The 16,665-nt window shown below is 49.3% G+C and overlaps 1 protein-coding gene across 2 annotated transcripts in view; it reads left to right on the top strand.

Annotated features, from left to right (window-relative positions):
- Positions 1-16,665, top strand: part of SCAP (SREBF chaperone) — a 38,177-nt gene that overhangs the window by 2,039 nt on the left and 19,473 nt on the right. Inside the window, exons 3-6 of one of the 2 annotated variants that reach the window (XM_015852712.2) lie at positions 3,216-3,342; positions 5,731-5,944; positions 12,804-12,933; positions 13,556-13,713. In XM_015852712.2, coding sequence (XP_015708198.1) covers positions 5,823-5,944; positions 12,804-12,933; positions 13,556-13,713 — 410 coding nt within the window. In that variant the 5' untranslated portion in view covers positions 3,216-3,342; positions 5,731-5,822. The remainder of the gene's footprint in view (positions 1-3,215; positions 3,343-5,730; positions 5,945-12,803; positions 12,934-13,555; positions 13,714-16,665) is intronic. The other variant, XM_015852711.2, reaches the window with a different exon arrangement.

A 16,665-nucleotide genomic window follows, 5' to 3' on the forward strand; every position in this document is an offset into this window, starting at 1 on the left:
AAACTGAATTAATCTTGTGTGGTCCATTGTGATAAAGATGCCGTGGGGATAATGGTGGGTCTGTTCTCAGAAGACAATGTTGGAGTTAGGCTTTGTTATCTAACAGCGTCGTTTGGGGGTTGTTTCACTGCTGGGGAGAAAGAGCTGAATGGGTTGGCAGCCCTGGCTTTTAGTTGTGGATTATTAGAAAGGAAAATATTTAGCTGTGTGTGATGCTGGAGATAACAGAGGGCTCCCTTTGTCCGATGCTCACAGCCCTTCTTGCTTATTCTGCCTTGCCAAACGTTTCTTCTGTAATCCAGAACCTGCTGAAAATCAATCCCATGCAGGTGAGTCACCTTACAGGTGCTTGAATTCACTTGTGCCTCCTGAGCGGGGCAGATGTTAGGGAGCACTCTTGTCTTTTTGTCCTGAAAACGGTTCTGATTAATGGTTTTTTGTGGCTTTTTTTCTATTTTTTTTTTTTTTTTTTGAGGGAACAACACAGGGAAATACATCCAGGGTTCTTCATTCTCACTTCCCTTTACATGCAGTGTGTGGTCAGCGTGGTGGCTGTGGGCTCTCATTTCTGTCGCTTGGCATCCTGCCTGTGAGTAGCTGCTAATTAGCAGGCAGGGCTTCCAGCCCTCCGGGGTTCAGCGTGAGAGCTGTGCTGGAGCTGTGGGAGCTGGAGGGAGGCTCTGTGTGCAGCAGGACGGGCACCACCCCACAGAGCCACATGGGAGCAGTTCTGCTCTGTTAGTTCTGCTCTGTTCCTTCTGCTCTAGGAGCTCTCTGCACGCTTTCCCTGGCAGCTGTGGAAGGTGCTGATGCAGAAGCCAAACTTCCCACCTGAAGCAGGAACTCAGAGGGCTGCAGAAGCAGCGATGGGGATGTGGCGATGCTCTGTGTGGGCAGTGCAAGCTGCAGCACTGCAGTGCTGCCTCAGGGAGCTCTTCAGCCTTCCTCGAAGCCACAGCCACATCTGCTCTCTGGGTGATGAGGTGTTTTTATGCCCAGATAGTTGAGCCATCACCGTGTTCTCCTGCTGGATTTTATCCTTTTCCAGAGAAGTATTTTTCAGAATGAATCACTTCAGAACCCCTCTGCTTTACCTCCTTTTTTTGTACATCCTGGAGCTTTGTCCCTGAAGCAGAAGTGCTTTCGTGGGGAAAGACTTACAGATTTCCTGGTAGCGATAGATCAATGCAAATGACTGCTTAACACTGCTAATCCTCTGCCCAGACTTGTACCTGCAGGTGCATCCAGAGGGTGCCTGGTGGAGTGCACGGAGCTGCAGCTGAGGTTTATTGGGGCAGGGCTCTGAATCCATCCCCATCCGCTGTGCCCGCAGGCAAAGTGCCAGCCTAGGAGGGAGCAGTGCTGCAGTGGGCTGCTGGCTGAGCTGTGTGTTCTGATGGATGTGCTGCTTGCCTTCTGAAAACACTGCTCAACTCCCACGTTTCCTTCGGCAGCTCTGTGAGGTGTGGGACGTTGAGTGCTCACCATGGCACAGTGTCTTGCAGTATTTGCTGTGGAAGGCCTGTTTAGCTTTGCAGAGCAGCTCTTCTTGGGAAGCAGAATTAGAATCATAGGGTCACAGCACGGCCTGGGCTGCAAAGACCCACAGTGCTCATCCAGTTCCAACCCCTGCTGTATGCAGGGTCACCAACCAGCAGCCCAGGCTGCCCAGAGCCACATCCAGCCTGGCATGCAGAATGTACATTCCTTTGCACATAATGTTCTTTTCCCAGTATCCATCACACAACATTCATTGGCATTGAGCTTGATTTGCAGTATTGTTGCCTGGCCACTTGGTGGGCAGTTCCTTCTGCCCCCATGAAGAGCAGACAGCACTTACCCGTGTCAGTGTTGCACCTGTTTTTCCAGGTAACTTGTATGTTGAACAACACTGTTCCCCATGGGACCCATTACTTCCCTCTATTAAAAGAATCAGACGCTCATTACTATCCTTCAACCTCTCTTAAATCCATTTCTGTCCACCTGCAGTTTATAGACCTCCAGTCTATGCTTTTCCCTTTGCTGTTCTGCAGAGCAGTGGGTTTTTACTTTAGGCTCATATTTCTGGATGGACATAACTTTAGTTGGCCATAGAGATTTTCATGTGAATGTAGACTCACTGTCCAAACCTGCTGCTCTGTGCTTAGCTTGCTGGGAGCTCTAAATACAGAGGTAATTCCAGTAATGCTTTGATCTGATCCCATTGGGGTGGTGCCACGTGGGAAGGAAGTCTGACCTCGTGCCATCTGAGCGGATGATAGCTCTCATTTTGGTCTATTTCATTATTATTCCTTTTGAGCCCTTTAGGGAATCACACTGTGATGTGCTGTGTGTGCCCTGCCTGGGTGCTGGGTGCAGACAGAAGTGTGGTGAAGCCTCGGTGGCTGGGCTGAGCTGGGTTGGTAGGGTGCTATAGAGCTGGCTGTGCAGCAGAGCTGGCCTTGATCAGGTCCAGGTTGGATGGGGCCCTGGGCAGCCTGGGCTGGTATCAATGTGGAGGTTGGTGGCCCTGCCTGTGGTGGGGGGTTGGAGCTTCGTGATCCTTGGGGTCCCTTCTAACCCAAGCCGTTCTGTGTTTCTATACTTTAAGAGAAGCTGTTTCCAGCTGTGCAGTAAATAGTGGGGACCAGGGCATCGCTGGTGACCATTAGGTTGGGCAAGAGCTCTGTTGCTGGGGAGGAAAGATTGGGAAATGCTTTTTGTGGTTGGCACGGTGCTTCCTTTGGTGCAGGAAGAGGGGTGAGCTTTGCAGTTATGCTCTGAAGTTTTTATAGTTATTTCTGTAGCATATCTCTTGTTCTGTGGTTCTCGTGGACATCCTATTACTTCATCCCCAGCAGGAATGTACTGCCTAATGCTGTTTGCAATGCTCTGGAAGTAAGGCAGTGGAAATAGATGCTTAATAGAGGAGATTGCTGTTCATAGAGTCATAGGATGGCCTGGGTTGCAAAGGCCCACAGTGCTGATCCAGCGTCAACCTCTTTCTATCTGCAGGGTCTCCAACCAGCAGCCCAGGCTGCCCAGAGCCACATCCAGCCTGTTTTAGCCAATATCTGTGTCATGGAGGTAAATTAACCTGCAGTTCAATTTATTGCAGTGCTTCTCCTTGCTGGGTGCAGAAAGAAGAGCCTTGGGCTGAGGAGGTGCAGGTTGTCCTGTGCCCTGTGCTGGGGTCAGCCTGCAGGGTGAGCGCTTTGGTTGTGCTTTTCCCATAGGAAGCGTTCTGTTCCCTGTGACCTCCGTGTCCTCTGGCAGCACAAAGCACGTTATTCTTCTCACGGGAATGCAAACGAAGAGTAGGAACTTTGTGAGAGCTGATTGTGCAGCGTTTCTATGAAGGAGGTTTGTGTCTTGGGCATGTTTCTTGCTTTCCCATCTCTGAAGTCCTCAGAAGTGTTTGGTTCCTGGCCCTCACTGGGGGAGAATTCACACATCAGTGGTCAGAATTGCTGGATGGTGTGGAAACTGTGGAGTGTTCCCCTATTTCTTCCCCTTATCCCTTTGCTGAGGCAGAATGCTTTGAGCTGGGGCATGAGTGCTCCAGCAGCAGCTGGCTCTGCTCCTTCCACTGGAGGGACCAAAGGGTGACAGCACAGAATGGCCTGAGATGAAAAGGACCACAATGATGATCTCGTTCCAACCCCCTGCTGTGTGCAGGGTCTCCAACCAGCAGCCCAGGCTGCCCAGAGCCACATCCAGCCTGGCCTTGAATGCCTGCAGGGATGAGGCATCCACAGCCTCCTTGTTCCATTTAATGCCTGCAGGGATGGGGCACCCACAGCCTCCTTGGGCAACCTGTTCCAGTGTTGTCTGAACAAATAAATAGCAAATAAAGTTAAATTTCCTGTGCTTCATCTCCCCGTGTGCCCATCTCTTGTAGCTGAAGGGGATGAGGTGCACAACGTACTGTATGGCAAAGCCATAAGGAGACGTCCTGCTGCTGCTTGCTGCCATTCAGACCTTGTCTTGGATTTGCAGTTGTGCAAAAAAACCAACATACAAAGTCCTCTGAACAGTTTCTATTTTAGTGCTTGTCCTTAAAATCAGGTTTTATTTGAACAGGACCGATTCCTGCTTTTATCCTCAGGAGCACTGAATTGATTTCAGAATGCAGCGTGCAGCTCTCCAACAACTAGTAAGCAAATATTGGACGTGGAACACTTGAATTTTCTTGTTAATGCTGTTTCACAGCAGGCAAAGCAAGTGAATGCTGCCTTTTCACTTTGCATTCGGTAGAAGCTGTTCCAGTGCGGTGCTAGTAACTGGATTTGCTGTTAGGAAGCTGTGCGTGGTGTTTTTGCTGCAGGTATGTGTTGGTCTCATGCTGGGTTGAACAGGCAGCATCATCTGGACAGCCAGCCTTACAGCACGGCCCTTTTTGCTCAGTCATTTCTTTTTAGGTTGCAGCACCCAAACCTTTCTGGATGACCTACCCTGCAATTGGGGCAGGTGCTGTGGGGGAGCCCCAGCATGATGCCATATAGCTCCAGCCACAGCCACAATGAGAAGAATCCCCATTGAGATGAAGCTTTGGGTCCAGATGACTTTTCTTTGTAATTTCCTTTCCAGTTCTATCAACCCAGACTGAGTTTTCAGTGCAGGTACTGCTGTGTTTATAGCAGATGTGTCTAATAACCCTTAAAGTCTATCAGTGACCCTAAGTTTGGATTCCCTGCCCGTGGACCTACCCAACCTCCTGTGGTGGTGAAATGAGGAGTTCAAAATGCTGGATGGCCAGAGGTTTGAGTCTATATCTAGGCCTTGTATTGAGCTATTGGGAGCAACCACGAATATCATCTTCCTGTGGTCAGGGTGACTTATCTCCCACGCTTTGGGTCTCCTGTTGCTCTGAAGAGGCTGGGAAATGTCATCATTTCCTCTCAGATAAAAGTGCAGCTCTTGGGTGCCAATAGCTTTGAAATACAGGAGAATGTGTCCTGCGTTCAGGACTTCCTCCTCTGGACGCAGTGCTGCGAGCCACATGCTTTGCATTTAGTCCCTTTAGAGACAAAGGAAGAAGTCTGAGGACAGGTTTGTTTGCTCCACGTTTTCTAGAAAGCTCCTTTTTTAGGGCTTTCTATGTTTCATGCTTTGTTCTTGGCGATTGAAACGGCTCGTTGGCCAATTCTGACATGGCAGTTTGGGTTGCGCTTGTAATGGTCAAATACTCTGATAAGAGACATCTGCTCTGGTTTACCTTACTGCGCAGTGTGCTCTGGCTCAGCCTTATGCACTGTGCCTACTTATGTTCCCCCCCTTCATCTTCCCCCAACCAAAAATAACTTCCTTTAGTTGTCTGAGCTGTAAGAGCTGTGCTAATCCCTTTGGTTGTGTGTCAGAGCTGCTGTGCTGGAGGTGCTCAGTGTCCAGGAGCCCTTCCCTGGGAGGTGCTGTCACAGCTATAACCTCGGTCCTTCTTTTCTCATTGGCACTTTGGCACCTCCTTGGAGCGCTGTTGAATTCTTTCACTGCTAACCTGCTTTCCTTCCTTTCAGCCAACTTGATTCCTATCTCTGCTGCTGCAGCTCACGGCAGCTGTGGTCATTCTCTTAGATCTTCCATCCTTCCTTCTCCTATGCAAAGCCCAATAATTTGACCCGATTCCCTCTGGGCTCATACAAACATTCCCTTTCTTCCAAGGAGGTACGAAGGTGAAACCCTTCCTAAAGGCAAATAATGTTTATGTGAATGGTAATGTTTATTTTCATTTTCTTTTTTTTCTATTTGTAGGTGCACACAGTGCTGTGGAGGTGCTGCACATGCTGGATCTGCCTGGCTGCCTGATGTGTCCCGGGATGGCAGCTAGGTGACACTGGTTGAGGATGACCCTGACTGAAAAGCTGCGTGAGAGGATTTCACGGGCCTTCTACAACCACGGGTTGCTGTGTGCTTCCTACCCCATCCCCATCATCCTCTTCACTGGCCTCTGCATTTTGGCCTGCTGGTGAGTCCTGCCGAGTGCTGCTTGTCCTGGGCTGCTGTGTTGGGTGGCATTCATAGCCAGGTTTCATCTTTCCATGTGGGATAAAAGAAGAGGGGGAACAGAGCATCTTCATCTGATTTCCTAACTAAATAGGAAGTGAGGCTGTGCCTGAAGTGCTGGGTCCAGCTCGGGACTGCACAAGATCTGGATGCGTTGAGGAGAATCCAGCAAGGGGCCACCAAGGTGCTACAAGGCCTGGGGCAGCTCTGCTGGGTGGAGAGGCTGAGGGGGCTGGGGCTGCCCAACATGAAGAAGGGGGGGCTCAGGGCATCCACCATGGCTGTGAAAATCTCTGCAAGGGATCAGAGCTGGGCTTTGCTCAGTGGTGCTGGTGCCACACTTGGAGGCAGTGGGCACATACTGGAGAAACAAATGGTTCTGTTTAAACATAAGAAAATGCTTTTTACTGTGAAGGTATTGAACCGTTGGAGTAGGTATTCCAGATTGCTTGTGGAGTCTCCTCTTTGGAATCAAAGAATGGCCTGGGCTGGAAGGGACCCCAAGGATCATGAAGCTCCAACCCCCCACCACAGGCAGGGCCACCAACCTCCCCATTGAATATCAGCCCAGGCTGCCCAGGGCCCCATCCAACCTGGCCTTCAACACCTCCAGGGATGGACGGGGCATCCACAGCCTCTGGGCAGCTGTTCCAGCACCTCCCCACTCTCACAGTACACAACTTCCCCCTGACATCCACCCTTCTGGAAGCAGAAGCTGCCTGTGTGTGACCCTGTGCCTCCGTGGCTGAGACTGACCCTACTCGAGCAGCTTTAGCCTTGCTGATCAGCCTCAGCTATTAGGGATTGTCTGTGGACCTTTTTTGATCTATGAAGTTTATGAAGGAGCTTTGGAACGCTATGTGATAAACAGCAGTTGTTTTCAGGAGCCCCGTTAACTTTCTCCAGTGTAAGAGCTGTTGATTTATCAAGGTATTTGGAGTCTCCCCCCATCGTGCTTCCTTCCTGACAGGTTGTCATCTGCATTTTCAAGTTGAAAAAGGAAGTGGTGCAGAAGAAAGCTCACATATTCTCATGTCACTTGAGGGCAAGGAACTTCTGTTTTTCTGGGGCTGGGTAGCTTTGCAGTTGCAGTCTATGCATCGTTTCTGCAGTTAAAACAAGAAATAAAGCTTGTATCTACCTACAATACAACAGGGCCACGTTATCTGCTGTGTTGTGTTTCAAGCTCCTTGACTTGTGCTAGAATTGGTTTGTCTTCTTTCCATAGCTCCAGGTTAGGGGCCACTCTTCAAGGAGCATCTCATAAATGCAGATAAAAAAGGCAGCTCCTCCTTGCTTGTTCTATGTGGAATTATCTGATGGCTGTGGTGTGTGGGTGCACGCAGTTGTTAGCTCTGTGGCTAGCACAACTGTAGCTCTTGAAAGCTTGTTCCCTAGCAAATGAGTAGGGACTAGGAGGGTGAGACCCTGGAGCAAGATGGTCATTAGCTTTTCAGAGTGCCAAAGTAAAGGCTGTAATTTCATAATCAGATGAGGAAGGGGCTATAACATCTCTGGTTTGGTGAACGACGTTAGTCCCTGTCCATGAAGAAATAAGGTGGAAGAGGGAAGCAGGAGGAACACAAGGACATATTGTGTTCTTCAGTCTCAGACATGGTTATGTAGACACGTAATCATACTTAAAATGCAACGTATGACTGAAGTAAGAAAGGATGCAACGTGAGATCTTGAGAGAGAGAAATGAGTCTTCTCATCTTCTGTACCTGTTTGCACCCAGCATCAAGGAGAGCTTGTGGGCCTGACGGATGCAAAGGGGCTGTGAGCCAGCAATGTGTCTGTGGGCAAGAAGGCCAGTGGCATCCTGGCCTGCACTGGGAAGAACATTGCCAGCAGGGTGAGGGAGGGGATCCTCCCCTTCTAATCAGCACTGATGATGCCTTGTGTGGAGCACTGGGTCCACTGGTGGATCCCCAGTACAAGAGAGATCTGGATGTACTGGAGTGAGTCCAGTGCAGGGCTGCTGAGATGACAAAGAGCCTGGAGCAGCTCTATGAGAGATGTTCAGCCTGGAGAAGACTCGAGGGTGGAATCTGAAAGGAGGAGGAGGATGGGGCTGGACTCTTCCCAGAGGTTGGGCTGGGTGATCTCTTCTAACTTCAACCACTCTGTGACCCTGTGCAGGGCCTGGGGCTGCTCAGCATGGAGCAGGACGGGGGCACAGCGGATCCACCATGGCCATAAATTCCAGCAGGAGCTGCAAGGGGGACAGAGCTGGGCTCTGCTCACTGGTGCTGAGGCCAGGACAAGGCACTGGAAACAAGCTGGAGCTCAGGAGCCCATCAGGAGGCACTTCTTTACTGTGTGGGTTATGGAGCCTGGACACGGGGAGCCCAGAGAGGAGGTGGAATCTCCACTTTGAGTATCCCAAAAGCACTATCCCATGTGATAACCAGAAGGGCTGAGTTGCTGGCAGCTTCATTGTGCTCCAAACACACAGAGCAGGCAGCCTCCTATGGGAGTGCCTGATGAAAGCAGAAGCAAGCTCAGTGTAACAACCCCTCTCCTTGCTTCTCAGGGCAAGGAAAACTGGGGGCAGGACGGGGAGAATCATCACTTGTGCTGCTCAGCTTTTTGAGGCCTTGTCAGTGGGAGACAACACAAAGCAAACGCCATTGATCAGAGGCAGCTATTGGTTATGCACGTGGTGATGCTGAACAGGGAGCTGCTGCTGCTGCACGCCTGGCTTCCTCTGCCTGTTGGCAGAGCCCCTTTTCCAGCACTTCTCCTATTAGTGCGTCTCAGGTTTTTCTATCCTTGCAATGGCTGGGTTAGGCCTGAAACAGTTTAAAAGCTCGTTCTGCAGTGAGCAAAATGGAGGTGGCAGCTATTTTAAGGTGGTGGATCACCACCCTCTGTTATCTAAGAGCTGGCAGCTCTGCTTTCCTTCGTGTTCTCCAGCAGAACGCTGTTTGGGGGTGGTGGCGATCTCCGCTTTGATGCTGTGAAGGAGGAATATGCAATGGTAGGGCTTGCAGTTCTGTGGTGCTGCCAGCTGCCTCGGGCTGCCCTGGCTCCTGTCCCTCTTGGCCCTTTAAGCCGTCTTGAAAATATGTAAAGTAGCTGGATGAACATTTTTGCCTGAACCTACCTTGTGCTTGGCAACTCGCGGGGGCTTGAATGCAGCCGTGCTGCCCCACAGACAATCTGGTTTTCTTTTGCGTTTGCAGAGGGTTGGGGTCTGAAAAAACCCTCCTCAAATCCAGCCCTGTTTGGTTTTCTTTGGACTTTCCCGTGACCCATTTTAGATCTCCCTTTGCTCCCCTCCTTACTCTGTGCTTTCTGTCTGGGCGTTCACCCCTTTCTCTGGTGGTCAAACAGTTCTTTAGCATGGGGTAGTATGAAGAGGAGCGAAGCTGAAGGCTGGGAATCATCACCCTGGAACTTACTGGGAGCCCTTTTTGTGGGGGTAAGGAGTGCAGAGGGAGCATCCTGGCCATGCTTAGTGGCTGTGGGATGCTCCTGGTACCTCAGGAGCAGCTATTAATGCAGTGTTATTGTGTTTTGATGACTACAATAGTAGGCCCATTGCATTTCTGGGTGCCATCATGTTAGTTTATCACTTCCTGCCTGCTTTTGGTCTCAGGTGTCACTGATGAGATCCACTCATAACAAATCAGCATCTACAGCTAAATGCCTTCAAGAACTCACCTCTAAACATCTTGCAGTCAGCGTGTACTGGAACTCACATCCTGTGCTCTTTCATCAGACAGCAAAACTTTACATGAGCAGGTGTCTGATGCTCACACAATCACAAGGGTTGGAAGGGATTGTGGAATCCAACCCCTGCCACAGCAGGTTGTGCAGGTTGGCATCCAAGCCATCCATATGATGTCTGTTGCACAGAGACACGCTGACAGGTTGGGAAGATTGATGTGAACCTTGGAAAGCTCAATGAAGACACAAAAGCAAATACAAAGTCCTGCACTGGGTAGAATAAGCTCCTGGAACTGTGCAGACTGAGAGTTGATGGGCTGGAAAACAGCTTTGCAGCCAAGGATGAGTTGGGCAGTGTGGCCCTGCAGCTGAACATAGACCATAGACCTCATTTAAACAACTGATTGCAGGGAAGTGCTGAGCTCCATTCAGGCTGCACTGAGCTCAGGCCTGAAGGGGTGGTGGCATATAGGAGCTGTGCTTGTGTTGGCTGCCCTGGCAGCTGCAGGAGGATGTTCTCCTTAGTGCATGGGTGGCTCCAGAGCTGCTTTATATTTTTCCTGTAAAAATTCCCCCTTTGCTCATCCTCTCGTTTTGTTACTCGTGGCTCTGCCAAAAAAAGCACCATTCGCTCTTTCCCGTGTTGCATTTGCGTGTACTTCTGAGTTCTGGGGACAAATAGCAAAGTCCTAACGTGACAAAAACAGCAAACCGAGAAGAAATCCACCTTTGTGCATTTCAAAATAGCCCTTCAGGAGCTGTGAGTTGCCTTGCCCAGCGTTCTGGAAGGTGGTTTGTACTTCAGGATGGGAGTGGTTGGCTTCTTCCCCTCTACAGATTGTATTAAATGACTTTTGCAGCAGAGAAATAAACCAACAGGCCTCCATAGGCCTGTGAAACCACAGCTGCTGTCCTGCAGCTGGGCTGGGGCTCAGAAACATTGCTGTGCTGGGATGGATCGAGTGGAGCTCTCAGCAAGGAGGGCATCAAAGTGGGGAGGGGGCTGAGGAACCAAAGAGCTTCATTCCAAGTAGATCTCACTGCTGCCACACCACTGGGTAGGAGACATGTAGGGTAGGTTTAAGGGAAAATCTGTTTATTAAGAGGGCGATCAGTTATCAGAATAGATGCCCAGAGAAGCTGTAGGTCCTCTGTCCTTGCAGATATGCACAGCCTGATGGCATGGCCCTGAGCAAAGGGCTCTTGCTGAGCTTGGTTTCAGCAGGAGGCTGCAGCAAAGCCGTCAGATCTCTGATCCTTATGGGTACTGCAGTGCATGAGGTCTCTGCTCACAGCAGGGCTGAGCTTGGGGTCAGACTGTCTGCTTGGCTTCTGAGCATCTCCAGTGATGGAGAATCCACAGGAGGGTTCTTCCCAAGGACAGGCATCATCCCAGGAGCTCATCGTGCCTGTTTTAATTGTTTTCATCTTTATACAAAATAGTTTTCACCACATTCAAGGTACTGAAGCTCCTCTTGAGGTGCATCACCAGGCTCTGCTTGCTTCTCTTATCTGACAACACCAGCAGGACCCGTCACCTTGGTCACCTGCTGAGCTCATTCAGCTTTGTATATCTCACATCCTCTGTTCTAATTGATATCTGCCATCGTGTGGCTCAGACACGCGGTGGTTGCTCTGTTTATCTCTGCAGCCTTTGCTTTCAGCTGTGACAAGCAGCTGTCTTTTAAAAGGGCCAAAAGCTGATTGCTGCTTGGGAAAGGAAAAGAGGCTGCGCTACATCTCCAGATTGGGGCTTTTGTTGGGCGTTTTCACCTCTCGTGCATTATCACATCGTTCCGTTTTTTCCTCTTCTTTCCCGTTGCACAATGGAAGGATAATAATTAGATGCTGTGTTTTTGTCAGACTCATGAAATAGCAAATCTGACAAGCTTCGCTTTTGATTCCATTACTCTTTTTCAGCTTTTGTTGTTCAGTCTGAAGCCTTATCTTTAGCTGCTGCTTATCCGCTCCACGGCCTTTGATGATGCAAGCTAATCCCTACCAGAGCCAGCAGAGTACTGCGTGGAAACAATTCCAAGGCCTTTATATTTATGCTGACAGCAGTGCCAGGAAAGCTTGGCTATAGTGAAAGATGTGCCAGGAGTTCGAGGCCTGATAGTTTGACATGCATCTCACATAAAAGGGCAGAAGCAGCAGCGTCAGAAAGCCCTGGAAGCTCTGAGCTCTGCTTTGTGCTCCACTGCAGTGGTTGGGCAGCACCTGGCGGGCAGCAGGTTTGCTTTTTCCATCAGTTCTGTTCTCATATGGTTTTAATGACTTTAGAGACTCTCCGGAGCTAAATTCCGGTTTTAGCAGAATGGTGGGAAAACTGAAGGTAATAACTCTCTGAAAGCTGGGTATTTCAACTCTCAAATGCTTTTAGGTATTTATTGTGCTGCAGTGATCTGAGGATTGCAAAGGAAGAAGAAGACAAATGCTGCCGAGCTGTGCTGTGAGCTGATTGCTGCTGGGTCAGGAAAGGAGCCATCTAACTGCAACTAATGATCTCATTTTTCACCCAGAGGGTGGTGACGCACTGAACAGGTTGCCCAAGGAGGCTGTGGATGCCCCATCCCTGCAGGCATTAAATGGAACAAGGAGGCTGTGGATGCCCCATCCCTGCAGGCATTAAATGGAACAAGGAGGCTGTGGATGCCCCATCCCTGCAGGCATTCAAGGCCAGGCTGGATGTGGCTCTGGGCAGCCTGGGCTGCTGGTTGGTGACCCTGCACACAGCAGGGGGTTGGAGCTGGATGAGCACTGTGGGCCTTTGTAACCCAGGCCGTGCTGTGATTCTATGATTTGATGTGATGGTTTTGTGCAGGCTGTGCAATAGCAGAGATGTGGCTGTTCCCAGCACTACCTACTTCCCTTTTTGTCTCCCAGGATTCTTTCCTGTCCATTTCCATGGGAGAAAACCTCTCTTGTGTATTGGAGAAATGTGTAAAACTGTTCCCACGAGATCTGAAGCACTGTTATATTGTGGCTGTGTCTCCTGTCCTGCAGAGATGGGTGTAAGCCGGGGTGGGCTCCTGTTATTCAGCCCATTCATTCTCTGAGCCCTTCTGCTAGACTGTTTAAAAGCCTGGCATAAAACAACCAACCAACCCAAATGACAATGTTTCTCACTTCTGTCTTATCCACAGCTACCCGCTGCTCAAGCTGCCCTTACCTGGAACGGGACCTGTGGAGTTCAGCACCCCAGTGAAGGATTACTTTCCACCCTCCCCAGATGTGGTCTCACAGCAGGGAGATCTCAGCGAGCGCCCTGACTGGGTATGTGTGTGTGGGGAGCTTTGTAGGGCAGCAGGATAGTTTTGTCCTAGGGCAATTTAATGATGGGCTCTGGGAGAACAGGCTCCAGTTTCCTAATGCCATAGGAAGGCATGCAACCTAGAGCAGCGGCTGGTTGAGTGGTACAAACCACGCAGGTAAACTACACTTAGATCCTGATGTTCAGGGTGAGGAATGAACGTTTCTTTGCCATGAACAAGGTGCAACCCTGAAGCTTTCCAACAGGGCTGATAACCTGATCCAGTACATCAGGAAGCAGTAATGAAACATTGCTTTGCAACCCGTGTTGTTCTTTTTCATTCCAGACTCTCTGTAAAGGGGAAGTTGCCTGTTAATTTTTCTCTGTCTAATCTCTCCATGCACGTTCTTATTGTGATCAATATTATTTACCTTCTTCTATCCTTCCTCTGCAATAGAGCTTTTTCTCTACACAGCTAACTCAGGTTGATGCTACATTACTAATGCTGTGTTTCACCTCTAATTTGGGAGAGAAAAATATAGTTTGGCAAACCCCTTTCTGAAAGCTTGCCAGGCTGTGATCTGATTCTGCTCTGCAGCTTCCAGCTCACCGTGTGCTCCCATTCTCCCTCTGCTTTCCCCGCAGTACATTGGTGCTCCTGTGGCCTACATCCAGCAGATCTTTGTCAAAGCCACCGTCTCCCCATGGCAGAAGAACTTCCTTGCTGTCGATGTCTTTCGTTCGCCGCTGTCCCGCGTCTTCCAGCTGGTGGAAGAGATTCGGAACCATGCCCTGAGAGACAGGTAACCGCTGCTTGTCAAGGCTGGTGTGAGAGGCAGAACTGCACACATCCATCTTCTCAATTATGGCCTATTAAGTCTGATCATCAGCTTTGACTTTGTTTGCTTCTCAAAACTGCTGCTGCTGAGGGATGTCACAGCAGCCCTGCATCTGCAGCACTTTGGCTTTTGTGCTGGAGGACTTACCTGTCCTTTAGCCCATGTTAAATGTCAGCAAAACTCCAGTTGGATCCTTAGGCTGAGAGGTCAGGAATGGTCCTCCAAGGTTACCCCTCCTGTAGCAGTTAGCAGTGCCATATAATCCTTTCCATAAGCGTGCAAGATTTGTATTAAAGCAAGTTCACTTGACACCACTGTGCCTATTGCAAAACTCTTCTACAATTTCACATGATCAGGATCTTTCTCCTGGCTTTCCACTCTATCTGCGTTTAGGGCCGGTTTCTACCTGCTTGTTTTTCTCCTGACACAGCATCTGTGCAAAAATAGCTCTGCTCTGCTTCCAGATATTTACAGGGAGAACTCATTCTCCCCAGCCCAAGTCCTTGGTTGTTAAACTAGACATAGGAAACTCATGGCTCACACTGCAAAGATGGCTCTGGTTTCAGTTGGTTGCAGTGGTTGTAGATGTCTCATGTAGATGAGACCCTCCTGTTCTAACAAGTCAAGCATTTGAAAGGAGCGACCACTGGGTTTAGTTTGGCATATTCTTACTTTGTAAATCAATAATAAACCAAGAATGTAACTTCTTACTATGAGAGTGGGGAGGTGCTGGAACAGCTGCCCAGAGGCTGTGGATGCCCCGTCCATCCCTGGAGGTGTTGAAGGCCAGGTTGGATGGGGCCCTGGGCAGCCTGGGCTGCTCTGAAATGGGGAGGTTGGTGGCCCTGCCTGTGGTGGGGGGTTGGAGCTCCGTGATCCTTGGGGTCCCTTCCAACCTAAGCCATTCTATGATTCTGTAACACATTTCATACACGTTAATTTGCCTCTTTTGGCCTCTTTTTCTAGTTTTTATTTGCTGTCAGTGTTTGCTTTCTAAGGACAGAGGGGCTTCCTGGCTTTTCCTTCTAAGTCCAGTGTGAAGAATGATGGTGAGAGCAGGCAGTGTGGTGAGGTTGGGGTCTTTGATCACCTCCTGGCTTTCTTCATTCTTTGTCCTCTAATTCACATGGCTGGGGAACACGTGCTCTTGATTCATTTCCCTGGCAGCATTCTCCATTGCTTCCTTTCTGAGCATTCCCTGTACCACTCTACCTGATGGTTCATCCTTTTTTAAGAACCCATCTGTGTGAGTTAACTGTCTCCTTTCTCTCTGATAATATTTAGAAGTGCCACTCACGCTGTTAAATATAGAGCTCTTTGCTTCTGGCTCACAAAGCCTTGGCGTTCTTTCTGTTTCCAGTTCATCTCTGCCTCGATCATATGTATAATTTTAGATAGCAATCTTTATGTAGTTGCCAGTTACACGTCAGAAGCAACTTCCTCCTGCTGTGCTCTGTCTGCTCATTATCTCCCCTTTTTGCGTTGCCCTTGATGAGCCATGAGGCAGCATGGGGGCAGAACCAGCCTTACACAAAAGCCTGAGGCCTTTGAACCTGAGCCCTGGGCTGGGGGCTCCCATTTGGTGGCAGGTTGGCGATTTCCAGAAGCTGTGATGTAAATCCTGAAATGACCTCAGAACCCTTTGTCCATTTCCTTCTCATCAGTTGGTTTTATCAGTATCAAAGTTAAGCACAGGTCATTTTCTTGCTACGAAAACAAAGCATTCTTTGGTACTGAGGTGGCACAGAAGCAGCAGCAGATTGCTGGCAACTGGATAGGAGACACAAAGGGATTCTATTTTCATTACTCTTGGTATTGATCTCTGCACCTACAGTGCTGGGCACGTGGGCCATATGCATTCGCTTCATAAATGAGAGCTCTCACAGGCTCGTGTGCAGCGTGAACTGTTGTCACTGTTAAGTTTCAGACTTAATTAAAGCCTAAATACAAAGCTCAGTCTTCTTAATTCGTCTGAGGGCATCACTGCATCAGTTCTTTTGGATTCTCTTTTAGAAAGCTGCTGTTCTCATAAGCACATTAAGTATAACACACAATAAGTATTGGCTGATGCATCTTCTGGTGTGGTATTTTGACAGCTGTGGCTTTTCTTACCCTGCAGGGATGGGATTTAGGTTCTGGTGGGGTTGGCAGCAAAGTCGTAACTCAGTCATTACTGGTTGGGTTCCATGTTTTCTCCTTGTGGTCATTGTGTAAAAAGCCCTCAAGGGAAGGCATTTTAAAACAGGACTTGGACTGATTTGTCTTCTAGAGCAGTCTTCTCTGTTACCCTTGGGCTGGAGCCAGGGAAGGTTGTTCTCCAGAGCCTTAAATTGGCCTCTGTTAAATAGCCTCTTCTGTGCAAGCACCACTGATTGCCCATGTGGTGTTGAGGGAGGTGTTCTCTTCTGGATCAGCAGCTCTGGCTTGTCTGGCCAAATGTTGTGCTGATAGGTTATAACTGAGCCCTCCCAGTCAGGTGCTGCTGGAAGCCCGAGCTGAGTCTCTCCTGAATTGCTGCTGGATAAGGATTGTGTAACTGTGTCACAACCCCAAGTTCACTCCTGATTGTGGTGTTACAGCTCCATTCATATCTGAACCTGCAAGAAATTTTCTGTTCCACGCAGTACAGGGCAATGCCAAAAACATCATGCACAGTTGCAGATATTGAATCCTTTGTGTGTTTTAGAGCAGTCTCTGTATCTTACCCACCTCAAGCAGGCTAAGAAGTATTCCTGTGTAGTGCCCCATTCAACATATGTGCAAAGAACTGGAGGAGTTTAAGGTCTTTGAAGGGGAATTTCAGGGAGGCAGTTTCTCTGTGGACTGAAGGGTGGTACCTTAAACATGGAACTGAAAGCTATGGCATCTCTGCTGGGTGAGCAGGGAAAGCTGTGAGGCCAGAGAGTGTGCAGAGAA

Source organism: Coturnix japonica, chromosome 2, assembly GCF_001577835.2.
Source record: "Coturnix japonica isolate 7356 chromosome 2, Coturnix japonica 2.1, whole genome shotgun sequence".
In the NCBI taxonomy this organism is placed as follows: Eukaryota; Metazoa; Chordata; class Aves; order Galliformes; family Phasianidae; genus Coturnix; species Coturnix japonica.